Source organism: Pholis gunnellus (genome assembly GCF_910591455.1).
Source record: "Pholis gunnellus genome assembly, chromosome: 2".
Taxonomy (NCBI): Eukaryota; Metazoa; Chordata; class Actinopteri; order Perciformes; family Pholidae; genus Pholis; species Pholis gunnellus.
Genome location: NC_136536.1, coordinates 13,211,927 through 13,239,339, shown reverse-complemented (window position 1 = coordinate 13,239,339; position 27,413 = coordinate 13,211,927). Strand labels below are relative to the sequence as shown.

The 27,413-nt window shown below is 43.1% G+C and overlaps 2 protein-coding genes across 3 annotated transcripts in view; one reads left to right on the top strand and one right to left on the bottom strand.

Moving 5' to 3' along the window:
* The window catches only part of LOC306708445 (low-density lipoprotein receptor-related protein 1-like), an 81,554-nt gene that overhangs the window by 2,656 nt on the left and 51,485 nt on the right, over positions 1–27,413 (bottom strand). Inside the window, exons 29-87 of one of the 2 annotated variants that reach the window (XM_079176283.1) lie at positions 26,486–26,713; positions 26,166–26,340; positions 25,839–25,933; positions 25,556–25,705; positions 25,249–25,389; positions 24,933–25,061; positions 24,710–24,841; positions 24,454–24,588; positions 24,239–24,368; positions 23,991–24,117; positions 23,285–23,436; positions 22,988–23,112; positions 22,350–22,721; positions 17,897–18,086; positions 17,570–17,774; positions 17,282–17,474; positions 16,500–16,625; positions 16,282–16,410; positions 15,777–15,896; positions 15,498–15,611; positions 15,227–15,376; positions 15,016–15,138; positions 14,747–14,863; positions 14,487–14,615; positions 14,239–14,364; positions 13,994–14,134; positions 13,643–13,830; positions 12,506–12,689; positions 12,327–12,412; positions 12,101–12,220; positions 11,778–11,965; positions 11,429–11,634; positions 9,261–9,449; positions 8,988–9,136; positions 8,637–8,730; positions 8,346–8,462; positions 8,083–8,202; positions 7,835–7,957; positions 7,617–7,742; positions 7,368–7,484; positions 6,546–6,652; positions 6,280–6,412; positions 6,040–6,162; positions 5,796–5,918; positions 5,522–5,659; positions 5,265–5,402; positions 5,012–5,131; positions 4,627–4,886; positions 4,338–4,516; positions 4,133–4,239; positions 3,823–3,942; positions 3,532–3,708; positions 3,283–3,423; positions 2,942–3,115; positions 2,233–2,394; positions 1,752–1,923; positions 1,428–1,529; positions 721–794; positions 546–639 (exon numbers count right to left, since the gene is read on the bottom strand). In XM_079176283.1, coding sequence (XP_079032409.1) covers positions 546–639; positions 721–794; positions 1,428–1,529; positions 1,752–1,923; positions 2,233–2,394; positions 2,942–3,115; positions 3,283–3,423; positions 3,532–3,708; positions 3,823–3,942; positions 4,133–4,239; positions 4,338–4,516; positions 4,627–4,886; positions 5,012–5,131; positions 5,265–5,402; positions 5,522–5,659; positions 5,796–5,918; positions 6,040–6,162; positions 6,280–6,412; positions 6,546–6,652; positions 7,368–7,484; positions 7,617–7,742; positions 7,835–7,957; positions 8,083–8,202; positions 8,346–8,462; positions 8,637–8,730; positions 8,988–9,136; positions 9,261–9,449; positions 11,429–11,634; positions 11,778–11,965; positions 12,101–12,220; positions 12,327–12,412; positions 12,506–12,689; positions 13,643–13,830; positions 13,994–14,134; positions 14,239–14,364; positions 14,487–14,615; positions 14,747–14,863; positions 15,016–15,138; positions 15,227–15,376; positions 15,498–15,611; positions 15,777–15,896; positions 16,282–16,410; positions 16,500–16,625; positions 17,282–17,474; positions 17,570–17,774; positions 17,897–18,086; positions 22,350–22,721; positions 22,988–23,112; positions 23,285–23,436; positions 23,991–24,117; positions 24,239–24,368; positions 24,454–24,588; positions 24,710–24,841; positions 24,933–25,061; positions 25,249–25,389; positions 25,556–25,705; positions 25,839–25,933; positions 26,166–26,340; positions 26,486–26,713 — 8,605 coding nt within the window. The remainder of the gene's footprint in view (positions 1–545; positions 640–720; positions 795–1,427; positions 1,530–1,751; positions 1,924–2,232; positions 2,395–2,941; positions 3,116–3,282; positions 3,424–3,531; positions 3,709–3,822; positions 3,943–4,132; positions 4,240–4,337; positions 4,517–4,626; positions 4,887–5,011; positions 5,132–5,264; positions 5,403–5,521; positions 5,660–5,795; positions 5,919–6,039; positions 6,163–6,279; positions 6,413–6,545; positions 6,653–7,367; positions 7,485–7,616; positions 7,743–7,834; positions 7,958–8,082; positions 8,203–8,345; positions 8,463–8,636; positions 8,731–8,987; positions 9,137–9,260; positions 9,450–11,428; positions 11,635–11,777; positions 11,966–12,100; positions 12,221–12,326; positions 12,413–12,505; positions 12,690–13,642; positions 13,831–13,993; positions 14,135–14,238; positions 14,365–14,486; positions 14,616–14,746; positions 14,864–15,015; positions 15,139–15,226; positions 15,377–15,497; positions 15,612–15,776; positions 15,897–16,281; positions 16,411–16,499; positions 16,626–17,281; positions 17,475–17,569; positions 17,775–17,896; positions 18,087–22,349; positions 22,722–22,987; positions 23,113–23,284; positions 23,437–23,990; positions 24,118–24,238; positions 24,369–24,453; positions 24,589–24,709; positions 24,842–24,932; positions 25,062–25,248; positions 25,390–25,555; positions 25,706–25,838; positions 25,934–26,165; positions 26,341–26,485; positions 26,714–27,413) is intronic. The other variant, XM_079176284.1, reaches the window with a different exon arrangement.
* LOC306708492 (galanin receptor type 1) lies at positions 20,318–21,358 on the top strand (the record flags this gene model as incomplete). Its single annotated transcript, XM_079176334.1, has 1 exon — positions 20,318–21,358. One exon carries the CDS (start codon positions 20,318–20,320, stop codon positions 21,356–21,358), a length of 1,041 nt encoding a protein of 346 aa, XP_079032460.1.

Sequence of the window (27,413 nt, the reverse complement as noted above, 5' to 3'; positions counted from 1 at the left end):
CAAATATTCGGTTGTTTGCAAGCACATAACCATTTTTCATAGATGCACAGTTGTATATTTTAGTATTCAAGCACATAGAGTAAGCCTAACATTTACACATGGAAAAAGGGAAGGTACGGAGATGCAACACGGACATAAACAGTTTGATTGTTTGTGCATTACCAGCAAAACTACTGTGGCTAAGAGTCAATATGTCCCTGTGTTTGCCGGTTGGGAAACCCAGTGGTAGGCAAACGGGAGATGGCAGGCAATTACAAACAGATTTCTACATTGACCAACAGATTGGACAAATGGATTGACAAACAGATTGGCCAATCTGACTGGATATTAGGGAAGGGGGTGGGTCAACAGATGAATTATGTAACCCTATGAAGTTACCGCGAGCACTGAGAACGAGATTTGCCTGGCCATAGAGACCTGGGAAACAGGAAATAGATGGTTATCAAAAGGTAAGAGAGAAAGAGAAGCGAGATTTCTAATAGTGTGAGGAAAAGATGAAAAAAATTTAGGAGTTAGGATCGAAACGCTGTGAAACCAGGACTCACCCACGCATTCTCCTCTTGTACCACAAGATGGCACCAACCACCAGAAGTGCCAGTAACAGCAGGAGAAGCACTGGGATGATGATGGAGGCAGTACCTGCAAGTGAGCATATAATGTGAGCAAATAGGACCAAAGTGCATGTTTTACAAACAAGATTCTCTGAACTGTGTGACTTACTTCCACTGGAAGTAGAAGCATCCATAGAAGTTGCTGCAATTTCACATCTGTATCCCCTCCATCCCACAGGACACCTGGACACACACAATGGAACAGAGTTAGAAAGTGTGCAAGTTTTTTGATGGTTCCTCTATTGCCCCAGTAATCAATAGTATATATTCTGTATCATAGTTAATCTCAGGGAGAGGAAGAGAGTGTGATGTCTCTTTAGTAATAAAGTCATCTGATAATATTTTGTTATTTCCATTCATTCAGTCACAAGAGGCTATAATAGCAATAGCATATGTATTCTTGAGTTACGGCCAAACAAGTGTTTTGTGAGGTCACGGACCTTGATCTTTGACCAACACTAATCAGTTCATCCTTGAATCAAAGTGGACGAGTGTGCCAAATTTGAGTACAGACAAAACGTAAACATAATGCGTCCGGCAAAAGCTTTCACCAGCAAAGAGGTCTGAAAATATCAGTGTATGATTTAAAAATCTCAGGATAGAATGACATTAAAAATTAAATTTCAAAAATTTCAAAAAGTCATAGTATAGCATGTCGAATAGAAAAGGTTCATGTGCATTCTGTGTCTGAGCAGTGAAGTCCATACTGTGGTTACCATGATCTGTTAGGAAAAATAGGAATTGGCATGTGTATTTGAGTTTGAAATAAGTGTATTGATGTGTGGGGTTGAGATGGGTGTGGGTGTCATATCTTACTTGCACTGAGGCAGCAGGGTGCGAGTGTCAACTGAACATTGTCCATTTGAGCAGTAGTCCAAACAGGAATAGCAGCTGGGTTGGGTCTGACCGTTGGGGCAGCTACACACACACACACACACAAACAATAAAATATTTATGTTGCTTTATATTATCCCCTCAGAGTCCCGATAAAGCAGCCTTAAAGCTAATGGTTTCAGAATCAAATATGGGACATTAATTCATGTGTGGCCTTGACTGGTGAGCAGTCCAAAATAAAAATGTACACATATTTCAAATTTCAAGTCAAATTTATTTTGTGCATGTTGTCCACAGTGTACCCACCTGCATGAAACCTCGCCTGAGGATGACGTCAAACACTTGCCCGTTCCACAGAATAGACATTTGTCCAACTCGCATTGGTATCCAATGTACTGAGTGGTGCACAGGCAGATTTTAGTGCCGTTGGATGTTTGTAAGCAGGTTCCAGCGTTGTGACAGAACCCTTCACAATTAGCTGAGGACGGGAAGGAAGACGTGTGATAAGTGCAAAGAACTCAACCGTCATAGATTCAAATGTTGTTCCATAGGATTGTATTAGTAGTGGGGCTTTTTTTCTTCCCTAGAACAATTAAAGATAACATTGTAAAAGTTGATAATCATTTTGTGACAAAATGCGCCATTGTAGACTTGTCATTTTTTTGTAAAGTAAAAGGCAAAGCAATGAAATATCTCTTTTTACACTACAGAAGAATAAATATTTAAGAAGCTGAGAATCCATACAGATCCAGACAATGCAACAACATCTGACAGTGCTGCCACTTACTGTACTGGCACTGGTCTCCCTTGTACTCTGGCAGACAGCTGCAGGTTGGCTGGTTGCCCATGTTGACCGAGCAGTTGCCTTCATTCAGGCAGTAGTCCTGACAAGTGTGGCGGCTACAGTTGGGCCCTGTGAAGCCTTTTGGGCATCTACAGGTTGGGGCACCTGCAACACAGGACATGAATTTGAAGTTAAAAAAACAAAATTGTGAGACAAATATTAATGAATACAACCACAATACACAAAGCTATGTATCTCAAGTCCCTTACTTTATGTCCTCTCTTCTGCAACATTTTGGCATGGGATCGCTGTTACTAAACTCCACAGAGCTTTTCACAGACATCAAAGGGATGGGTGGAAATTGTAATAATGATTTTTAGACCAACTAAAATATCAGTGGAATAAAATACTTGCTAGAAAGAAATTATAATTTCACATCAAAGTTGTCATAACATGTTTGTTTCACTTAATAATTTGCTAGTTAGAAACATTTTCCCAAAAGGAAAAGTTCCGATTTAATAACATCCAGACGGATTACAGTATTCCCACTCACGTTTGTGTAACAAAGTCATTACAAAGGCCATTCAACTTTTTGAATTCGACATAAATATACACACCTGAGACTGATGTTCTTATAAAAAGGGAAAAAAACTTTCCTTACTTTGCTTTACTGCAAAGTAAGGAAAAGAGATCACATGTGTCGTGCTCTTACCTGTATGAGAAGCAGTGCATGTGCCTCCATTTTTGCAGTAGTCCCTGCACTGGTTGATCTCACATCTCTCTCCGGTGTAGCTGGGCTGGCAGCGACACTTGGCCACCTGACGGGCGTTGAGGAAGCAGCTCCCACCGTTCTGACACTGAATATCGCAGGGTCCTGAGGGGGGAGCTGTAGAGGGAGGGGGGGGGGGGGGGGGGGGGATTCCATGATAAACCAACAACTGCTGTATCTGATTGTAAAGCCACCCAGGAGTTTGATCATGTGAAAGTAGGGCTGTTGCTCGACTGCTCAGCTATTTGTATGTGTACATCAGTGAACTGCATCTGCAGACTTACAGAATGGTGACTGGGTGGGGCTCGGCCTCTCTACACAGGTGCCGTTGTCTGCCACGTAGTTGTTGGGGCAGGTGCACACCGGTCCACTGGGGCTGAGCAGACACAGCCACTCACACTTCTTCCTGTCACATGGGTTAGCCACTGGTGCAGAGACAAACAAGACATATTAATTTATACAACTTCAAATATATTATGTATCTTATGACTTTGAGGACGCAAGTAAACTTATACATAGAAAAACAAACTTACTCTCTGGCTGCTTGTAACGGTGGTAGAGGACTATATCAGTAGCATGGTTGATGCCTGTGGTGAGATTCTCCATGGGGCCTTTGCCAAACTTGTTGACCCGGAAGACAAAGTTATTGATATAGGTGACCCCATATATGTAGTCCTCAAAGATATCTATGCTGTATGGATGGAGCAGGTCTGTGAAATAAGGGGGGGAAAAGATAATGGATTAAAAAAGGAAAAAACGACAAGCAACTAATGCCAGATTTCTGATTTCTCACAGTTTTCTTTTAAGTGAAGAAACAACTCAACTGTTTTTGATGCCAGAGACAGAAATTACAGGATCAGAGCCATCCAGACGAACACTGCCAATTACTGAGAGTTTAGCATCTGCCCAGTAAAGACGCTCGTTGAAGTAGTCGACAGCCAAACCTGTAGAGACAGAACGGAAGAGCAAATTAAGACACGGCAACCTACATAGAATAAGAGGCTGCAATGCTGCTGGACAGCCGTCTAAATGTGAATGTGGAGAAGGAAGTTGCTGAGAAATAGCATGCATGCTTTCGTTTCCTTGGACAAATCAGGGTTAAGATAAATCATATAATGTTAATGTCGTACTGACCGGTGGGCCACTGGATGTTCTCATGAACTAGAGTTTGTCTCAGAGTGCCGTCCATGGCAGCGGTCTCAATTTTAGGGTGGTTCCCCCAGTCTGCCCAATACATGGTTCTGAAGGGAAACACAGAGTTGGAGCACACTCATTGAAATCACATATTTTATATGAGCGTTTCCCTGAAGCCACCGTCAAAAAGTTCACCCTTTCTTACCCTCTCTGTGGATCCACTACGATGGCATTAGGCTCGTCTATCATGCCAGAGACAAGGGTCTTGCAATGCTGGCCTGACATCTGAGCCACTTCGATCACATCTCGACCAGAGTCCGTCCAGTACAGGTTACCAGCCACCCAGTCCACTGCTATACCACGAGGCATCTTCAGCTCTTTGATCTGGATACAGGCAGAGAGGCAGTCATTGCATGCCCATATGATTGTGTGCGATGTGTTTGTGATAGTATGATGGAGAGTTTGTGCATCTGCACAAATTTTACCGGCATTACCTGCAAGTTGGTGATCCTGCCCTCAGTCGAGGAGGATGATGATGTGGACGGTCCTGGAAGTTCGTAAGAGGAGATGCGGCCCGTGTGCCAGTTGGTCCAGAAGATGAGGTTGGTCTTGACATGCAGGTCCATCGCATCAATACGCACGCTGGCATCGCCTTGGAAGGTCTGCTCATAGCGCCCGTTGGGCATGCCGGGGTCCAGACTGCGGATTTCATTGTCGTCGGCTATGTAGAGAATTTGTCGACTGCTGTTAATGCCTGGAAGAAAAAGAGAAAGAGTCAAAAGGATGGCCTTTGAAACTAAAATGAACCATTATGAGTATTTTAAAAAGAAGCCTAAAAGGATAAGCAGCGTATAAAACGGATGAAGTTCTGGTTCTCACTGTCAGCCTTGCAGGTGTCACTGATCCTGGTGAAGTACTTGTGGCAGCTGCATTTGTAGGTTCCTTTGGTGTTGTTGCAGACATGGGAACACATGCCGAACTGCAGACACTCATTCTTATCTGAAAAACGGAGAGTCAAATAGAAAGATTTATTAAATAGGAATATACCACACCCCAGCTCCTTACCTCCAAAGCATTTATATATTTGAGGTGAGTTATTATTGGTCAGGTGCAGTGTTTTGTGCATCTGTACCTCCACAGGTGTGGTGTCCTAACTTCTGGAAGCCTGGTTTGCAGGAGCAGAAAGAGTCTGTGCTGTTGGTGACACAGTGGGCCTCGTCTCCATCACCACACTGAGTCCTGTTACTCCTGCAGTCATTTAGTTTGGTGTCTGAAAACAAACACAAGTCAGACATGAGTCAGTGGATTTTAAAATCTAAGTGATTCTGCTGATGCTTAACATTTGAAACATCAAGCTATAATATAGAAATCCGTTTTGACATGAAGCACCTGTTTTGCAGTCGATCTCATCAGAGCCATAATCCTCACAATCGTTAAAGAAGTTACAGCGCAGAGTGGAGCTGATACATCTGCCGTTGGCACACAGGAACTCATCCTTCTCACATGTGGGAACAGCTGGAGAGGCCTCTGTAGACATAAACACCGTGCACAGACACACACACACACACACACAACATACACACACACACACACACACGTCAGGAATCTCCTTCATGAAAGTAGGAGGCGATTTCACAACAATTTGAATGACTCCACAACTTACCGCAGCTCAGTTCATCCGAGTTGTCGCCGCAATTATTGACTTCATTACACCTCTTTGACTCTTGCAGACATACACGGTCGTTTTGGCAGCGGAAAGGTCTGGTGGGAGGACATTGGAACTTCCCTAAAAGCCAAACAGAAAGGAGGACATGAGACAAACTATAGAGGATAAAAAAAATTGTCAGGGCAAACGATGACAAAAGACAGACATTGCACATGTGCGTCATTCACAAGGCTTCACTCACTGCACTCTTCGGGGTTCTCGTCAGAGTTGTCCCCACAGTCGTCCGACCCATCACACTTCCAGGCGAGGGGTTTACACAAAGTGTTGTTACACTGGAAGTCATCCAGAGGGCAGTGACGCCCAGCTGAGTAAAACAAATAGAGATTTTTACTAGTTTAAGGCAACAATTAGAATAGCAGTACAAATTAATGAAAAATAATAGAATTCAAAACAGCATATATAGACACAAACATGCACTTACCAGCACTGCCACAATTCTCTTCATCGCTGCCGTCCATGCAGTCGGGGTCAGCGTCACACCGCCAGCGGATGGGGATACAGTGTCCGCTCTTACACTGGAACTGGTCGTTGTCACACTTAAGGTCACAGCCATTCTGAAGAAACATCATAGCCCGAAGGATCAGCTTTTATACTTACAAATGAACACTAAACACAGGCAATTCAATTATTTTTCCAGATCAACACAAGATATTATGTAAAGGACGTTCAAACATTAACTTTCTGCACCTCATCAGATCCATCAGCACAGTCATGGTCTCCATCGCACTTCCACCTCCCAGCAATACAGCGGCCATTGGTGCAGGCAAACTCACTTTCAGAACATTGTCGAGGCACTACAGAAGAAGGCGGGGTGACAAGGTCAGTGACATAACACATGAACACCCTTAACAGTGAGCTGTGGCTGTTTTAGTCTTCACCACAAAACACAGGACAAGGGTTGAAAATACCACAGAGGAAGACTGTAGATGCAGAGCAGGAGGTAATGTGAGAGAATGAAAGGAGCTCAATAAGTCTAAATGCTATTTTTATATAACGCATTTAATTTGAGTGCTATATTTATGTTGTTGTGGTAATAATAAAATTAGCATTAAACAACGTTTTAAGCAGTAGCATCTAGTGACAAATGGGGAAACAGAACAGCAATATAGCAAAAATAATCTACAGTATTTAGAGCTCAGGTTGCAGACTCTCACAGGTGGGTGGGGATCACAGCTGGACAGGAGCATGAGAGTGGAGACAGCATGGAGTAGGAGACACAGCAGAGAGGTGACATATGAAGGTGGACTAACTTACCTCTGGCTCATGCCAACAGGACAGTATGAAATGAAACAAATATCAGATGAGGTGAGATGCATCCCAAATGACAGAGAATGGATGTTATCGCAAACAAGTGACATAGTATGCAGAGTTAACAGGTTAAAGGTCTAGAGTGAGTATGCTTCCAGTGGACCAGGCATGAGTGTAAGTGACACTGGACAAGGTGAGATCACAGATGCTGATAGTACACAGTATAAAAGGCGTTGTCCCAAAGCGTAAAGTGACACCTACTGCACTTGTCTTCATCAGAGTTGTCCCCACAGTCGTTGTCGTAGTCACACTGCCAGCGGCCTGGTACGCAGCGGTTGTTCTTACATCTGAACTGGTACGGCTCACATGTCCTCTCAGCTGTACAAAACACAGAAAGTGTTAGAATCAATAAAACAAAAATAGAAAGGGACAAAATCCGGTTTGAAAACATCAGTGGCAGAAATGTCGCTTCAGTGCATCTTCATTTTAAAAAGAAGTTGATTTTCTTACCACACTCCTCTTTTGGTTCATCCGACGCATCGCCGCAGTCGTCCTCGCCGTCACACTTCCAGCGAGCAGGGATGCAGCGTCCAGAGTCTTTGCATCGGAACTCGTCTACACCACAAGTCATCTGGGCTGGAGAGAGAAACATTTGGAGGCGGTTACAATTGAGAACTGATCCGGATGACTCCGCTTAAACAAAATGCTAAATAAAATGGGAGTCTTACTGCAGTTGGCGGGCTCATCAGATCCATCCACACAGTCGTTGTCGCGGTCACACACCCAAACGCGAGGTATGCAGCGTTTGGTGATGGCACACTGGAACTGGGTGGGCGCACACGTGACCTCAGCTGCGGGAAGGAAAGACAGATTTATAGTTACTGTGTGAAATTAAGCATCAAAAGTGAAAGAATAGCATATCAAGGCTGGCACTGATATGATGTAATTGAAAAAAAAAAAAAAAGGTTGTACTCACGGCAGTCCTTCTCATCCTCTCCTTCTCCACAGTTGTCCTGGCCGTTACAGCGGAAGATGCCTGGGATGCAGCGGCTTGGGTGGGAACATTTGAACTGACTGGGCAGGCAAACGTGAATATCTGCGGTGCAGTTGCACAAGCAGACAAACAAAGACACAAGCAAGAGATTTGAGCAATAAAATGGTGATGGTAGTATCCAACAAAAAATAGACAGGGCAGGATGCAGATTATTAAATGTGTAAGATAATCATTTGGAGACATACCACAGTTGGCCTCATCCGAGTTGTCCTGGCAGTCATTGTCTCCATCACAGATGTAGGCAGGGTTGGTGCAAATGCCGGTGCCACACTGAAACTGCCCCGGTCTGCATTTGAACTCAGCTGTCGTGAAAACATAATTTCTTTTGGTCAGCATTTTGATCACATTTTTCATCACTTCATTTTTCAACTCCTCTCTGCAAAATTATCCCTTTTATTTAAAATTGAATTACACACCGACATGTTTCAGGAATGTGTCACACTATAGTCTCCTAATTATCTTTCTCAAACACTTACGGCAGTCTGCTGGCTCATCCGACCGGTCGCCGCAATCATCCTCCGTGTCACATTTCCACCAGAATGGAATGCACTTGTCGTTCTTGCATACAAACTACAGAAGGAAGAGGGAAATTAATCATAGCGTTGAAAGGACATAAGACCAGAGCTCCTCCTGCGTCAACAGGGCTGAAGCAGGAGGAGCTAGCTAGTGTAGCACTGGGCAGCCAGCCAGCTGTCGATAGACAATCACAAGGCATAGCAGTTCATCAAACAAGACACAGCGATACATGGAGATATGAAAATCCACTTATCAACCGTAGTCATTCAGTCATGTTCACATTGATATTTATGTTTACACAGCCTCCTTACCTGGCTGGCTGTACAGTTGGACATGCAAGTGCGCTGGTCATTTGCCAGGTAGAAGTTGGTGGGACAGGCACACTTGTAGCCTGCTCCAGGAGAGAGGAGGCAGAGGTTACTGCAGCCGCCGTTGTTTGTCTGGCACGGGTGGTTGAGCACTGGGAAAAAGATGGGAAATGTATTAAACTTTGACTGCAACGATATGTATTTCAGCACAAGACTGAGGTTTTATGATATTTAGGGAAGTGGAAAAAAAAAATAGGATCAAAAAAGCAGCTTTACCCTCGGGCTGGCGGTAGGGATGGTAAATGTGGATGTCCATGGGCCGATGCAAGGTGCTTATCAGGGTGGTCTTGTTGGTACCCAGAGACTTATGAGCCCTGTTGATGGACTTTGTCTCCCAGTCGGTCCAGTAGATGTGCTCCTCAAACAAAGTCATTGCAAAGATGTGGGGGATGTCTTGGCTGAGAACTGAGAAGCAACAGACAAACATTGAATCACATTTTTAATGAGTTGTTAGGTATAGTAAATCTATCATACTGAAGGTTTCCCACTGTTATCCCGAGTGATTCATTACTGCAGTGCTGTGACCAAAAATCAATCTTCTCCCGATTTGTTCATATGTTTCTGCCTAATAATGCTCATCAATAGTAAAAAATTGAAACTTTGAAAAACTATGCTTTCCCAAAAAGAGGAACATGTCATGTGCATACAACTACACTATACTAGTGTCTAATCAAGTAAATATGAGAAACTGGCAAATACATGAATTTCCCATTCATCACACATGTCTCAAATTTCCATTTTATTCTAGAAATTCAATGACTAACGGAAAAGAAAAGAAGAAGAGGAAGATAATGTTGTGATTTCAGCAATCAAACGTTTCTTATTCTTGCTGCTGTATCCTAAAGAGAAACTGTCTTGTACTGTTAATGTAACACAGAGGCAGGGTGGGGTGCACAGCTACAGTGACTCTACTCTATCTGTGCGTTAGGTAATGGTTTCTACGCCTCATTAGCCTTTACACTCTAATTGCACCTTTTCTGTTTCCACATCGTGTCATTTCATGTGTTTGCTCTCAGTATTTGAGGCTTGTGCGTTATGGAAACACACTATTAGTTTCTGCTGTAAAACTCAGCAACCCAGATACATCACACATGCATGGATTAACAAACACAAGAAGACACAAATGAAGCACAAATGGCAGTTTAAAACACCTTGTCATTAGGTGACCATGGTTTCAGTATTGATTATAACAAGTGAAGTACTTTAAAGAACTAAAATGTTGTTAATGTGATGGACGTATCAGTTGGAACTGTGATATTAGTCGGATTAGCATGAAAGTCCCTTTGATCAATCCTTATCTGCACTGAATCAAACAGGCCAAGTCTTGTTCTACAAACACGCACAAGGCCAGTTCGGTGTTTGTATATCAAAGGACGGGTGAATGACTCTCTGGACAAACTGCTGGGGGACTAACACCACAAGCTAATACAAGACTGTCGGATGTTCCATCATGAATTAAAATTTTGTATAAACAGTAGTTTTCCCTCCAAAATGGTTCAATCTGTGAAGTTTTTCTGTTGGAACATTGCAATGAAAGACATTTGCAGCATACCCTGAATTTGAAGAGCACTCCTATTACAATATTCTAAATTTGACATGTATGTACATTCTTCATTCGAGGATTGAATGTGTTGAGCAGAGCTTAGCGAATGAAACAATACAGACGCCCGGCTGGGCTCCAGAATTCTTCTGCACGCCTGGTTGGCTGACAATATCAACTATTGTAGTGAGGGTGTTAAGCAACTGAACGTCATACATGCTAGAGGCCTCACTGGTCAAAACAAAAAGGGCTTCTGTCCCCTGGGTCTGTGCTGCATGACTCCAGCCCAGCAGGGAACCATCTGAAGTGCCTGCTTGTGCTTGGTGGCTCCCAAACAAGTATGTGAATGTACGCATGACTATTTGACAAGAGGAAACTCGTTCAGACAGATCACAAGCCCATAAGCCTGGCACCCTACAAATTGTAGCCATAACAAAACCTGATGGACTGAATATTCAGTTTCGACACTTCCTTATTTTACTACCAGTGAGTTTTTGTCAAATTGTTTCTCCTATTAAGTGGACTAGATAAAAAAACTAATTAAAGCTTCACAGTTGCCCACCAGCTTTTATTAAAAGACAAAATCAATAAATGCATCAACAATGGTGCCTTGAATGTATCTTCTGTATATTTCAAGTTGAAGATGCAACTATTCAACAGTTTCCTCCCTCCAATACCTTTTATTTTAACATTATGTTTTACTTACTAAAAAATACTCATACATATCTTAATTTTCAGACCAATACATGAAACTGGAGTCCCACGCTGTTGAAAATCGGTTAGAAAAGCGTGACCCATCAGTCAAGTTGCTCTAAGCATGTCTGAAAGTGAACTGGTCCATTACCTGTGTGTCTGTTGGTGCCATCAAGGCTGGCAAACTCAATGTAGTCCTCTCTGGCATCGGCCCAGTATATACGGTCATTGATGAAGTCCAGGGTTAGCCCATTGGGCCACGTGATCTTATCCTCGACGATGACACTTCTGTTGGTGCCGTCCATCCCGATTCTCCCAATGTGAGGGCTGTCCCCCCAGTCAGACCAATACAGGTACCTAAGGGGGATACAGATATTGTTAGAGTTACAGTACGGTGACTCTAAAGGAACTCTACCTTAAATTTCAAAAAAAGCTCAGCAGTCACCATGACCGGATGAGAATGTTTTGATGGCCTGTGAAACTTAAGCTGTGCTCCTCACCCATAGCGGACATCCACAGCCACAGCACGAGGTTCCCTCAGGCCTTGGTTGACCAGCACAGTCCGGTAGGCCCCATTGAGTTTTGACACCTCGATGGTGTCTCTGCCTTTGTCACACCAGTACAAGTTCCCACCAACCCAATCCACCGCCAAGCCATCTGGGTTACTCAGGGAGGTCCGGTGCAAAACCTGCCACGTCAGTTGGTCACAGGGTTAGACAGACATTTTCCAGTCACGAGATTCAAACAACTTTCATGAAAAAGGAGTAAATACAGTGGTTAATGTGTTGAGCTGGCTAAAAGGGGGTCTGATTTCCTCACTGACCTCTATGTTGCTGCCGTTCATAAGCATGCGTCGGATCATGCTGCCCTGAGTGGTCACGTCTGTCCAATAGATCATCTGCTCTGCATAGTGGAAGTCCAGTGCCACTGCATTATTCAGACCCTGAAACAGATGTAGGGACAGTTTTAACAGGTTAATGGAGTGCAAACAATGACAGCTTCACCTTGTTGTGTATCAGCAGGTCAAACTGAGATAAAGTGTGTCTCACCTGTTTTATAAGAGTGTAGTTGGACCCGTCCAGATTGAGTTTTCTCAGGTAGTATCGGTTAGCAAAGATCAAGTAGGGCTCCTCTTCTACACACAAATACCAGACAGAAACATTTGAGTCAGGGTTGACTTGGCTATGAGCAACCAGCAAAATGCAAAACACACACAAGCATGCCTTACCCGACGTGGACTTGCAGATGGTTGGGTCATTGGGGCTCAGTTCAAAGCCATCCACGCAGAGACAATGGAAGCTGCCGTGTGTGTTGATGCAGCGCTGAGAACAGGGGTAGGTGGTTGTGCACTCGTCTATATCCACACACGTCTTCCCATCACGCTTAAGCTGGAAACCAGGATGACACCTGCACTGAAGGGGCCAAGAGCACAGGAGATGTGTCAAAATCTCATCGCCTGCGGATTCTGGCACTTCTCACTTTTAGTCTGGACCAATTAGAAGGGCATGCCACTGCCTGCCACAAAACCTCTGTCAGTCAACCTGATACATGTGTTGTTCCTTTCACCAAAAGCCAACTCCTATGTAGAGTGGTACTAATATCTCAATACTGTCATGAAATCCAGTTGCTGCTGTCAGATAAGCTGCATAAATAGCTACGAATCTCATTTGCAAAATACTCTTGCAACAGAGAGCGCGGGTAAAAAAATAAGCTGACATTCAATGTGTTTGTCAAACAAGTGGCATGAACATCATCTTACCACAAGGCATGGCAAAAACATGTATTCATTACTAGTCAAAATCAGCTTAAACTGTCACTACTCGTAAGCAAATCTGTGCTTTAAAAGAACTCAAAAACTCACTGTCACACTTCCAAATTCTACTCATTATGGGGGAATTTGCAGTCACACATGCAGGCAAATCTTTGATGGTGAAGTTATTTTCAATTAAATGTGCGAACATTGAATATTGACACCTTGAAAAGCATACCAACCTTTGGGTTTACAAATCATTCCTTATCACTTTGAAATGAAGCTCTGACCACTACCTCAACACCAGGGACATGAGAGTTCACACAGAGTTCAAGCTGTTCTAATAATGGCCTCCTACTTCTAGGAAGGGAGCCAAAACAGTTTTTTTACATAACTGCATGCCTGAACTGAGTAGTTTCCAACCTTTTTACTTTGGATCCTCTCTAACACACCATTAATAGTATAAACCCAATTTGTGAGGTAACTGTGTGCCTATTAGACGTATAATGTATTAGGCAATCAAAGTCAGTGAGTTCCCAAAGTAATTTGATTCGCTTTATTTGCTCTTGAAAAAATGGGGAGGAAAAAAATAAAACAAACAATTAGACGACTTACCTTGTAGCCAATCTTGAGGTCATCGCAGAGCTGCGAGCAGCCACTCAGCTTACTGTTGAGACACTCGTTGATGAAGCAGTTGAGTTCATCAGAGCCGTCACCGCAGTCATCATTTCGGTCACACAGCAGAGTCTCATTCAAACACTTCCCGTTACGGCACATGAAGGCTGACTCATTACACGTCCTCTCTGAAATCATAGACAAATAGCAGGTTGCATTAGTGTAACTTTGAAACAGGATGCGGCTTTGGCATTTCTGAACAAGACGTTTCTCATATGATTCATAGTTTATCATTTTTATCTCTCTACCAATGTAATAAACAAATAACATTTATTGATTATAAATTTCTACCAGAGTCAGTGCAGCGAGGGTTCTTGGGAGCTTCATCAGAGCCATCCTGACAGTCAAACTCTCCATCACACTCCCATTTCTTCTGGTTGAGGCAGCGGCCGTTGGCACAGCGGAACTCATCTGGACCACATGTTGGGTATTCTACACCACAACAAGAGTACAATTATTATTAACCTATCACCCAAAAACTTTCCTTTCTGCATTTTCTCTTCCAGGATCACAATCACACACACACACACACTCACCACATTCTGGGGATTCATCTGAGCCATCGGGGCAATCGATGTCATGATCGCACACAAAGTGCTTGGGGATACACTGTCTGTTCTGGCACACAAACTCATTCTCATCACAGGTGTTGTTGGTGTACACTGGAAGTGGAAAAGAACACACTTTGGTTAATGGCCAATAATTAGTTCATGTTTTTTTTTTCAATCACAACACAAAGAGGACATATTTTTCCATGAAGTCATTTAGCAACTGTCCCACTCACTGCAGCCAGCCTTGACACTCTCATCGGCTCCATCAGGACAGTCTTTGTCTCCATCACACTTCCAGCGTTGAGGCACACACATGTGAGAGCCGGGACACTGGAAAGCCTCAGGACTGCATGTCTTGGATTCTGTGACGATAATTATAGGAAAGTTATATGAAGATATATAACGTCAGGAAATCTTACGCAGACAGGCAAATGCCTCCACTGGGCATGGGAAAAGTACTTTTACATTTGAGAGTTAGTAATATGTCACTTACTGCATTTCTGGTCCTCATCAGAACCATCTCCACAGTCATCAGAGCCGTCACACACCCAGTGGCTGGAAATGCAGCGATGGTTCCCACATTCAAACTGGGTGGATGAACAAAATTTGTCTGCGAAAGAGGAGAAATTATCTAATTTACACGGCACACGTTTTTCCATGGGCAGTAAGAAGCCAAAAGAAAAAACAGGCTGTTTTTCCTAGTATGTTTTGTGTTTTCCCGAAAAAACATATGGGTACTAGAGGACAACTTTGTTGACTGACCACAGTGTGTCTCATCAGCGCCGTTCTCACAGTCATTCTCCTTATCACAGGTCCAGCTCATAGGAATGCAGCGACCACTGGGACAAGCAAAGAAGTTGACTGGACATTTAAGCTTCCTTTTATCTGCAAGACAACAGAAAAAAAACAATCTAAATTCTCTGTTTCCCTTCAAAATGCTTTCTGCCTTTCCAAAATTGTCAAAGCATCCAACCTGGGCAATTTCTCTCATCTGAAAAGTCTCCACAGTCATTGTTGCCGTCACACACCCATGAGGACAGATAACACAGAGTAGTTTTCTCACAGCTCTGGAAGGACACTCCTTTCACTCCCAGGCGGAAGAAACGGGAGCAATCGGTGGTTTCTGAAGATAATGGAAAAAACTTTTAAAAATTAACTTTAAAGATAACGTAACTAATCAATTAATTAAAGCTTAGCTTTCCCCTTTAATAATCGTTTTAAAATCATCATGGTAGATTACTTACGGCAGTTAATTTCATCACTAGCATCCTCACAGTTGACCACCTGGTCACAGCGGCTGAAGTTGGAAATACAGCTTCCATCTTTACACTGGAACTCTCCTACTTTGCACAGGGTCACTGCAGGATGCAGGAGGCAATTTGATCAAGTAAGCAAAAAAACATTGCGGGATTGTGTGGACATAACAATTAAACATGTAGCAATCTATCAAAACCTGACATCTATCAAAACCTTAAGGATTTTTCAATCAGCTGCCGTTATAAAAGTGGATATAAATTGCTTACTGTTGCAGGGCAGTTCATCCGAGTGGTCACCACAGTCATCCGTTCCATCACACCAGAACTGGTGGCCAATACAGCGGCCGTTCATACAGCGCCTGTAGCCTTTCTTACAAATTCGATTGGCTGCAGAGGAACAGCAGTTGATTAGAGTTAGCTCAATCTCAGAGTCCTTTTTCACATATTATAAAGACAATTATAAAAACAATTCACTATTTTATAAATGAAACCAATAAGCTGTGCTACATACTCTGTATCAAACAAAACTACATTTCCCCCTTCCTCTCCCTTTAGCTCAAAATGTACATTTCTTACCCAAGTAGTAATTTTCTCTCTTACCCTTGCTCTCCTCTAACCAAATGATCTACTAATAATTTATTGTATTTTTGCACTCATTCTAAATTGCTTTGATTATAACCATCAGCTAATTATCTGAAAATGATCAAACATAAATGATGAGCTGTGACAGCTCACTGTTCATCAACTAATAGTCCCATAAAAAAAAACTCACCACAATAGGACTGCTTCTCATCAGACTTGTCCTTGCAGTGAGCCATGCCATCACAGGTCAGGCTGTAGTTGATACAGTCGCCGTTTCCACACTCAAAGTCATCCACACTTCCACATGACACATTCACTGCTGGTGAGGTAGAAACATTTGAATTCAGCAACATTTTAAATCAGGAGGTGGAAAATTGTATCCTAAAATGAGTGAAGACTTTCTCTTACAAGAGCAGGTGTTGTCGTCCAGGAGTTGTCGGTCTCCGCGGCAGCTGCAGTTAACCCGTCCATCAGATGTGGGCAGACACAGGTCTTGGCAACCTCCGTTATTTGAACGACAAGGAGAAAACTCACCTGAGGAAGGTACGACAGAGGAGGGTTAATGAGAGTGTTCGTTCCTTGTGGAGAAAATATTAGCAGGAAGCCAAACACAATTGAATCTACTGTATATATAATGAAATGCAGTTACTATACTCTGGTAACTTTTTAGCTTGGCCATAGTTGTAGTCTGTGAAAGTTGGTTGTATACGATAACAAGACTACTCTACAGTCATGCTAGTGGCTCGATGAGGCTAAATGCTAACACCAACATGGCAACATGCTGGTGTTTTGTATGTATAAAGTCTACTGTAACATGTTTACATGTATAACTATAATGTTCACCGTCTTACTTTAGCTTGTTAGCATGCTAGAATTTGCGAAGTAAAAAAGTACAGCCGAGGCTGATGGGAATATCATTAGTTTTGCAGGTATTTGGTGTGGAATCAAAGTTTTGGACAAATTAGAAAGATTTATTTGATGATAACCAAAGTGATGACAGATTCCTGAGTGGGATATCGATATCTGTGCCAAATTTCATGGCAATCTATTCGTGGTTAAGTATTTCAGTCTGAACCAAAGTGGGGGACTGACAGACTAACATGCACATCCCTAAAGCCTCGCCACTGGCATGGATAAAAAGAGGAGCAACCTATACAAACTTCACAGTAACTTCAGTGAATAATACTTACAGCTGTTGGTGTTATTAGCCACAGCCACAATGCCCATTGGCTGCTGAGGGATGTCAGCACGCAGCACTTTCATGTCTCCTCCTGTGTATTTGTCCGCCCTAAGGACGGCCCTCCTCACCCAGTCGGTCCAGAAGATGTAGTCTCCATACACAGCCAGGCCGAACGGATGCACAGGCTCATTTTTCAACAAGACCTGAAGCAGAAACATTGAGGCATCATTTCACAGAACTCTGAGGTGTAAGTCAACGCCTAGATGTAGCCAAAGAGAAAGTTAAAGGGCCATCTTACATAACGGCTGCTTCCATCATATTCGCAGCGTTCAATCTTGTCCAGTGTGGCGTCAGAGAAGTAGAGTTTCTCAGCACGGTGATCTATGGCCAGACCGTTGGGAGTTTTAATGTCACTGCCGATGATCGCGAGCACATTTGCTCCATTCAGAGAGGCCCTCATGATGCTTGGAGCCTGCTCATTCCAGTTGGTCCAGAACATAATACTGTAGTGGGAGCAAACACAGGATAAGCACAATAAAATGTCTTGGAATAAACATCACGGTTGACTGAACTAAGAATAAATCTAGTGTTCAAAAGAAAGTCAGTTTTGATATGAAGGACTCACTCCTGACACTCGTCCAGCACAAAAGCTCTGGGATGGTCCTCTCCGGACATAGTGACCACAGTGTTGCGGTTATAGGCCACAGAGCGGCTCTGGTCCACAGTGTGGCGAGTGATGGTTGAGGTTGTGTAACTGGTCCAGTAGAGTGTATCCCAACCACGGTGGTATGCCAGGCCCTCAACTGAGCCTACATCTGTGGGAGCAGAGAAGGAAGAAGTTGGCCCTCTGTAAATATTTTGAACTCATGACTATAGTTCTTCAGACAATAGTTCTTTTATTTTCATCCAGCCAAAGCTGCAAGAGGCAAAAAGCTTGAGGGGAACGAAGTTCCTTCATTTCACTATAAATATAATCGACTCTCAGGGGTTTTATTGGGAGCTTTAATGAGGACCATCAACAACTCATTAAATACTGTCAGTTTAACAAGTTGCCCCCATGGTTACCTCTGAGACTTTATTAAAGAGGCAGTGGTTAAGTGCTTTTAAGATTATCTCCATCTTCCCACATCAGTTTATGAACAGTGAAACACTGTGAGGAAGAAAAGAAAAGTGAAAAAGAAAGAGTGTAATGGTAGTGGTACCACACAGAGCAGAGTCTGTGACACACCTGCTGTTTCTGGAGAGAGTTTAAAGAGTCTGTATCATCCTGTCATTTCATGGCTGGCTGCCTGCACACATACAAATACAGCTCCCTGTGGACACTCTCATTCATGGTGACTTCTTGTTCTGGGAAGAAAACTGCCATTGAACAGCTTGAGTCACTTAAGGGACATAGGCCAGGGTGAAAAAAAGAAATCAATAAAAGGGATGAAGCTGCTCTCGATAGCCATTGTCCTTTTGTCCTACTACCTTCCACTCATAGTACATACAGTAGTAGTAATATTGTTTTAACTGTGCTTACATGACGCAGTACGTCATGGAAAAGGACACTACTGCGGCCTTTACGGGATTCAAGATGTACATCCATCTGTTCTTGGTCACACCAGCAACCACATTTATGACCACTTACCGCCCACAATAAAAACCTGAACATTCAACTGTTTGCTCTTCGTGGAAAATCCTTTAATAGATCTTTCAAATGAATGACAAAGTGCCATAATCAACCTTAATGCAGGGCAATTTTAAGGCTGAACGCCTTGTTAACCAAACTAAATGCAACTAAACAACCATCTATGGGTCGAATACAAAGTCATGCAAACAAAGTCACACTTGTGTGTTTTTTTTTTTATCCTCAACTATCAGGCTGAGCAAAACGGAAAGAAGACAAAGCTATACCTGGGCAACTAATTGCTTTGGTTGAGGAAATATCACATACTAAACAGGGATAAATAAAGTAGGTCCAAGGCAGTATTATGTAATGAGAAAAAACATAGTCTCCCCTCCCCTTTCCTAGATCAGCTCAGCCCCTGCTTACTGTGCAAACAGTGGTGAAAACCTGTTGGAAAGACCACTGTCGCTCAGAACAGAGTCTCTTTGACGATCACAGGAGAAGTGCAGTAATCAAAGTGACACCAGAGAACTACTTATCTTTTGTTACTGTTCATTTTAAGATGGTTCATTACTTATTTATTCCTTCAACGATTGAAATCTGGCGAATCGTACAGCAAGTCTTCTGCTGGTGACGTCTACAAGGTTGCAAGTCTCTCAAGAGCTTCTAAATGGACAAGATGCCTCCTGCCGCAGTGACCACTTAGCATCAAGTAGCATTGACTGCTTTTAAAGTGGCATGTCAGTGAGCAACCACTGGGATGAATTTGTCCAGCAGTTGCCTGGTTTCAAGAAATCAATACAGGCGTAGAGTAATTGCTGCACTGACATCTCTCCGGTTTCCCTTTCCTTCTTCCTTGGATTATGAAGGACATGCTGATGCAGCCAAGGAAAAGCCAGTGAGCAAGGACTGCTTTTTAAGGTCATGTATATTTATTTTTTCTGAGTCAAACTGGTTTACAATGGGTAGTTATAATTCCTTCTAATATGTTGAAAAGCAGTGTAGGGGACACAATTGGAGCGACACATTTTAGACACATTTAGGACAGAGCAGGAGGACATTATGACGCGACTCTCTCTGGGCACTTGAAAATTAATTCCAACTGCATATGGATCCCATTTACAATCCCACACACACAAACTAAAAATAAACTGGAATATACTCTTTCTATTCTCTTACTGCAAGTGCAAGGATTGTAAACTTCAATGGAGACGAAGTCAACTGACCATTGCAATTTTCACTGCTTAGCTAATCACTGCCATTATGAGAGTACTAGCTGACTTAATGGAGTGTGGTCATACCTGTGATTAATACAATTTATGACATGGACTGGAGCCAACAGATGCATCACCCAGACGCCACGGGAACATGCTGCTCTGATGCTCAACATTAACGGGCCTTTAGATTAATTACTCAATAGACTTTTATTGTGAATGCATGGAGAGTTTGGGGCAGCAAGTAAACAGCAGCAGCCTCGAGCCAATCAATAGGGCAGATGAGGCTTTGATCAAGGCCTTGGTTCCCATCCTGGATGGACTAATTCTGGTGACTGGCTTGGTGGGTCAAACCCTGGTCATCATCATTCTTACTGGCAGGAGGAGGAAAAGAAGTCAACCCCCGCATGGTACAGACACCCTGCTGCTGGCTCTGAGTGCTGCAGACCTGCTGCTGCTGCTCTGCCTGCCTTTCCACACCTCTGCCATCACCCTGGGCTTCTGGCCTTTCGGCAGCTTTCTGTGCAAGGCCATCAGCTTCCTGGGTGTGGCCTGCTCAGCTGCGTCAGTCTTCACCCTGGCAGCTTTGGCTGTGACACGTTACCTTACAGTGGTGCATCCCACATGGGCGTACCGTTCAAGATTGCACCGACGCATTAAGCTGACCGTAGCTCTACTCTGGGTCCCTGCCTCGGCCTTGGCTGCGCCGCAGTTTGCCTTCCGCACAGTTACCGCCGCCTCCAGCGCAGTGTACTGCTTTGCCTTCCTGTCTGGCTTCAGCCAGCTGGTCTACAGCATTGCCCTCTTCCTGTTCGGCTTCGCTCTACCACTGGGTATCATTGTACTGATGTATGCCAAGATCTACTGTTTTCTTCGACATGCACGGCTGCTGGGAAACGCTCCCCAGCTGGAGCGCTATCAGAGCCAGGTCACTCACACTTCAGCTCTCCTGGTCCTGGTGTTCACTCTCCTCTGGCTGCCCTCCTATGCCCTCATGTTCTCCTTCATTGGAGGAACCGTAATGGGCTCACCTGGATGCAAAACCATTTCAATCCTGGCCAGACTGTTGGCATCATCAGTAGCGGTGGTAAACCCTGTACTCTATGGGTTTATGTCTAAGAAATTTAGACAAGAATTACTAGATCTAGGGAGGAAACTCTGGGCATGGTGCAAAAGCTGTCCGATTGGTTGCCCTGATGTGATGGGCAGGGACATGGTACAGCCCTTTGAGCTGGACACAACTTCAGAAAGAGGCCAAAACTGACTCTTTGGCCAGATAACACTGCTACGTCATTGCTCACTTGATGCTTTACTATATCTACATATACAGTATTTACGTACTCATTTTTCACTGTATGGAATTTTACCACTGTATGTAAAGATAACACATGCAATGCTCAAAGTGATGTTAAATGCAATGCACTTCATTCCATTGTTATGTATTAAATCAGGTAAAAACTCTTCATGTGTGAAATAAAATCATGTTTTTACTTACAATTTGCTTGGATCTCTTACCTCGAGAATTAGAAAAAATATGAACATATCATCATATTATGATTCTACATCTTATCTGGAACTAATACACCCCTCTGACCTCAGCTGTGTTAAATTCTCGTAAAATTTGAATAAATTCTGTACTTGGTGGTTAAAAATATGCAAAAAGCTAACTCTTTTTCTCAAACTGTTCAAAACAACCTCAATAAACACGTTAACCCCATGTGCTTTATTTATTTTCCTTACTTTCCTTGTCAGAATTCATGTTTTGAATAGTGCTTGCTAACAGCTTTGGGCCCAGGGCTTTTAAATGTACTGCTTCTGGATGGAGTTCCAACAACCTTGAATCATTTAAAGAGAGTGGGATTTAAAAGACACTTCAGTGTTTAAACGGGCAAAAAGCAAAGGGAGTGTGCATTTGTGTGTGAAAGTGTGTCTTCTTTAAGTGGCAGCCCTAAGTGATGTCAATCTCCTCTAGTGGAGAAGCTGCAGCTGTGTGTACATGCGGTGGAACCTCTTGGGTGCTTGTGTTGTCAAAATGAGTGATGATGGCTATTTATAGTGGTGAGGGGATGAGGGACAACATTCAATTATCAATGGGCAGGAAAAAAAAGCAATGGTACCAACGCAGCTGAAATATGTGCAGACAGACGGAGTGGAGGGAAAAGTTTGGGTGAAGTGATGAGTGATGCAGAATTGTTTTGTTTAGTTTTCTTGTTAATTAAAAAGAATGACATGTTATTGATGACTTAGATACTCACTGTCCACCACAATCTTGCGGTCTGTGCCATCATCGTTGATCTGCTGGATGTTGCCAAAGTGGATATCGCTGAAGAAGATGCGGTTGGCTCCTTTCCCTCCACCGCCATGATAGTCATAGCTGAGGGCAATGACGTTCTTCATGTGGTCAGGGTCCTCAAACGGCTTGATTGGCGCGTTGAGGTTCGTCTCATCAGACAGGTGGATGCTCTTCAGAATGGTACGCTCCGAGTACAGCAGGTATCCGTCATAGTCGCGGCAACCGCGGTTGTCCTCTGCCAGCATGCCGTGAGCACAGGCGCAGGTGCGCTGCCCGTTGCCACGGAAAAGACACAGCTGTTCACAGCCGCCGTTGTCTTTGCAGACGTTGGTGCCTGAGGAGTAGTGACAGTGTTAAATCAAATAATGAGCCTTGTTAAACACAATTTTAATTTCATTCCCTCCTAGGGGATTGAGTTGGGTGGTTAAGGTTTTTATAATTGTGTTTGTGAGGGCATGTTTTTGCATACATGTGAGGACTAACTCAAGAATGGCCATTATCCTTGAGGACATATTTGCCAGACTTATCAGCTAAAAAGCTTCTTTTTTTTCGGGTTTGTGGTTCAGTTCATGGTGCTTAGTGTTTTGGGTGTGTTCCTACCTTGCTGCCTGGCCCTGTTGAAAACCTTGATGTCTTTCAGCTGTACACCAATGCCAGTCCTCAGCTGCACAGCATCTGTAGCGTTGTCTTTGCTGCCTCTCTTAATGGAGCCATTGGCATGAGTCCTAAACAAGCAGCAACAAAGCTTATTCAATTAACAGTATGATGCAATATTAAATCTTCCACATAATTCAAAAGCAGTCATGCATTAACAGGTATGGACAGATAGTAGAGCAATGGAAAGATAGTTTTTTTTTTAATGGTTGGTTTAACCAATTAATTAACCTCTGAACTGACCTGTCACTCCAATAGATGAATTCCTCAAAAACAGACACAGCAAACATGTCCATGTTGTTGTTAGCCAGCACTAGCTCCCTGTTCTCTCCCGTCTCCAGGTTGATCCGCTCAATCTTGTCTGTCCTGGCATCGCACCAATACAGCATACCCCCCTGCAAAGACCAAGCAGAAACAAAATAGTGTTTCTTATTTAGGGACGCTCGCATTTAAAAAAAAAAAAAAAAAAAAGGTATTAAGGAAACTAGCATGCTGGTACACTGTTAATTCATAAACACAATAAATGTCATAGAAATGATTCTAATGCCTCTTTAGCTTGTTTGCTACAGGACATAATGCTTTAAAATATGATGCTGAAGCAGAAAGAAATGTAAAATGTTCATGATGTATAGCATGTGGAGCCCCCAATTTTGTCCATCTTTTTGTAAAAGAAATTATTAAAGAAATTCAACTTGTGTTTTTCATTTTTATGGCATCAAAACTGTGTTGTACTGCACAAAAGATATTTTTGTGTTCTCTCTACTTCTAGCCATGATTGTGCTGTTTTCATAGAGGTGCAGGACTTGTATATTGCAGTGAAAAATGTTGCCACAGATGGTAAAATGTGGCAGGAGCAAAAAAACGTCCTGAAACTGCTTGGGGCTCAGAGTGTTAATAATGACAACTGAGTTTAGGGGATGTCTTGAATGATGTCAGCCGTGGTCCATACCTCGTAGTCGACGGAGATTCCGTTGGGCCAACTGATGCTCACATTGACTAGGACCAACCTCTCGGAACCATCCAATCTAGAGCGCTCGATACGAGGGTACTGACCCCACTCTGTCCAGAACAGATACCTGCAAACAAACGTTCATTTTAGGGGGATTTAGATACACATTATCACTATCACTCCATGCAAGTAACTGAAGGCAACAGCTTTACAGAAGGCCGAATGAAACTGTTGCCAGGGACGCTTACCCTTTGACTGGGTGAACAGTGATGGCTCTGGGTTTGTCCAGGCCCTGGGAAATGACTACATAGCGGAAGGAGCCATTCAGCCTGGCCACCTCGATCACGTCAAAGCCCTGGTCAGTCCAGTAAATATTTCCTATAAAATAACAGAGATATAAATCAGCTATGTAGTCCTGGACAATAATCATTAAAATAGGATTTCAAATCTATTATGACTAGACCTGCGATCCAGTCGACTGTGATGCCCTCCACCCTGCCAATGCCGTTGGTGACCACATCTTCCCTCCATGTCTGGTCTCTCTTTGCCCTACTGATGGTGCTCAGGCCCATGTCCACCCAGTAGATGGTGTCATTCTCTGAAAACGAAGAGGCCTTTTGTGTCAACCTATAAATACTCACTTCACTGAGATAATGACAGCTTGAAAATGTCACTCAAGCGAGGTCCTCCAGTTACTGATTTCCAGCAGTGTCACTCACCAGCGTGGAAGTCTATGCCGACTGCCAGAGAGGTGCCAGACACTGGCACCAAGGCGTCAGATTTGTCTGCCGGGTCGAGTGGAATTCCTCTAATTCCCTCATGAACGGAGTAAAGCAGGAAAGAGCCCATGCCTGCTCAGAGACAGTACAACATATTATGTTTTTATGGCTCACAGAATTTCCTACAGTTGTGTGGGACTGTAGCTGTGAAGTTATGTCTTACCTTCACAGGACTGCTGTCCTGTCTTGAGGCTGTATCCAGCAGTGCACATGCAGGCCCTGGTTGTTTGTGAGGTAGGCAGACACAGCTGGGAGCAGTCTCCATTGTTGTTACTGCACAAGTTGATACCCGCTAAAGGAAGAAGAGAGGATCAGTGAGGCACAAAAAGAAAGACAAATATTTTTCTTTTCTAGTTTTATGCTGAATAGAGCATTGATATGGTGAAGTTTAGATCCACTTCAAAACATGAGTCTCGAGATAATTTAATCTAAATTGGCTTTCCAACTCTTCCAAACTATGTAGGATTAACATTTCTTACCTTTCTGCACATCCTCATCGTAAATCCTCATGTGCATCATAGGGGAGGTGTTGTTTCGCAAAATCTTCCAGTTTCCTCCGTCCTTCTTGTCACATGTTCCAATCTGGTCAGTTCCCTGGTCTGCCCACCACATCTTGTCTCCTACAGTGTTGGAAATTGGTTAGTATATTTGTATGTTATTCCTTTAACATGGGCCAGTGATTTCTAAGCATGTAAGCAGTAGGCTAATATGTAACTACCAACTTTCAGATCAGACAGATTAGAAAACAGAGAGGATACATTTAAAGTATCATCTTTTTCAACGTACCCATAATAGCCAGTGCAGTAGCCTTGGTAAGTTTGTCTTTAACACCTTCCAGGATTTCCAGTTTCGTCCCATCCAGATAACAGCGGCTAATGGTGCTGTTTCCTGAGCTGATCCAGTACAGCTGCTCTTTTTCATAGTCTATGGAGAGGCCTGAGTGGAACACATAATGATGCTATTATACATATACATCCCCTAATAGGCTTAATCTGTTCTTTTACACCATAGAGTTTAATAGAGATCTAATATTATTTTGCTGACAGTTTTTTTTCTCGTTTGTGCTCACCCACAGGTCCTTTTTGATCGGTGAAAAGTATGGAGCTGTTGCTACCATCCATGTTAGCCATGCTTATGTTGTCACCATCAGTCCAGTACAGCTTCCTGAGGACAGATATTAATGCTATGAGACAAGAAGAGCAGCTGAGATCTATTTTCTGGAGAAGAGCTATGCTCTACCCAAGAAACACTGCAATAGGAGACACGAAATGAGACATCAAATGAGGAAAAACTAGTAGGCTAAGAAGTGGCAGTCAGGGTAGTAAAGTAAATTACAAAAAAATGGATTCACATCTTGATCTGAATGCAGTCCTAACTAACCGGAAACAGAACTCACCCCAGTAGAGGATGCACCACCAGACAGTGGGGCTTGTCCAAGCCCTGGATGACAGCATTCTTGAAAGATCCATCCAGTCTGGCTACATTGATCTGCTTCTTATTGGCATCATAGCTGGTCCAGAAGAGGTTTCTGGACACCCAGTCTACTGCCAGCCCGTGAGCATTAGGAAGGTCTGGGAAATGTTGGAATTACAATGGAAAATGTTAGGGTTTCATCAAATTTTCAGACAGATACAGAAAGTTTTAGCTCTCAATTGAAATCACAACAAAGAATTAAGACAAAATTAGAATGAAAAATATTCCTGAAATTGTTCTCACCAGCAGACACAACAGTCTCCACCCCAGTGCCATTAATGAAAGCTCTCTTGATTGTCTGCGTTCGAACATCTGACCAGTAGATGCGATGCTCCACAGCGTCGTAGTCCACCACTGTCACGTTGTCTATGTCCGGCACGGTGAAGGAGATGATGTAATTGTAGTAGGGGTTGTCAATGTCTACACCCCGGATCTCGATCTGACGAGCATATAGAAGGAACTTGCGGGATTCTGGGAGGAAAAAAGAAAAAACAAGTACTCAGAACAAGAACGATTTTAATCATTTCTGGTGCATTTTCATGAATTATAACACAAATGATGGGAAGGAGAGAAAATACGTTTTTCAAATAAGCCAATGTATAAAGTATATAAAAGTCCAATGTCAGCAACAGAGACTCTGTATAGAATCCTCCTGTTATTGTGCTCAAGTCTGTCCCATCTATATGTACTTATATGTCCATTGGTGATTGAAAGTTAAGTTTAGTTTAGTTTAGTTCTCACTGGACTTGCCACAGAATTAAAGGGTGGAGCAAGCTGGATCCCAGGGTCAAACTGACCAGTCAGTGACATGTTGCCCTTGTCAGGGCTTGATTACCTCCTGAGAAATGGGAGGTGGAGATAACAAATTACTCCTTCTCAGTCAAAAATTCCTCCAGCTTAAACTTAGATTAAGTGTTGAATGTGAAGTTCAGAGAAAAACTTCAGTTTGGCTGAGATTCTGCTCAGCTCCAAGAAAATTCCTGTGTTAATGCATCGGACGCCCTCTAATCCAATTATCCTTAAATATACACTGCTGAGATGAGGATTGTTCTGTAGAATTCGCTACCTTTAGACAGACACACATGCAAACCATCCTGAACCCACTCATGAAACCACACAGCAATAAATGAAGAGCTCAGGCACATCACTTGTGACAGTCTTATATGAAATG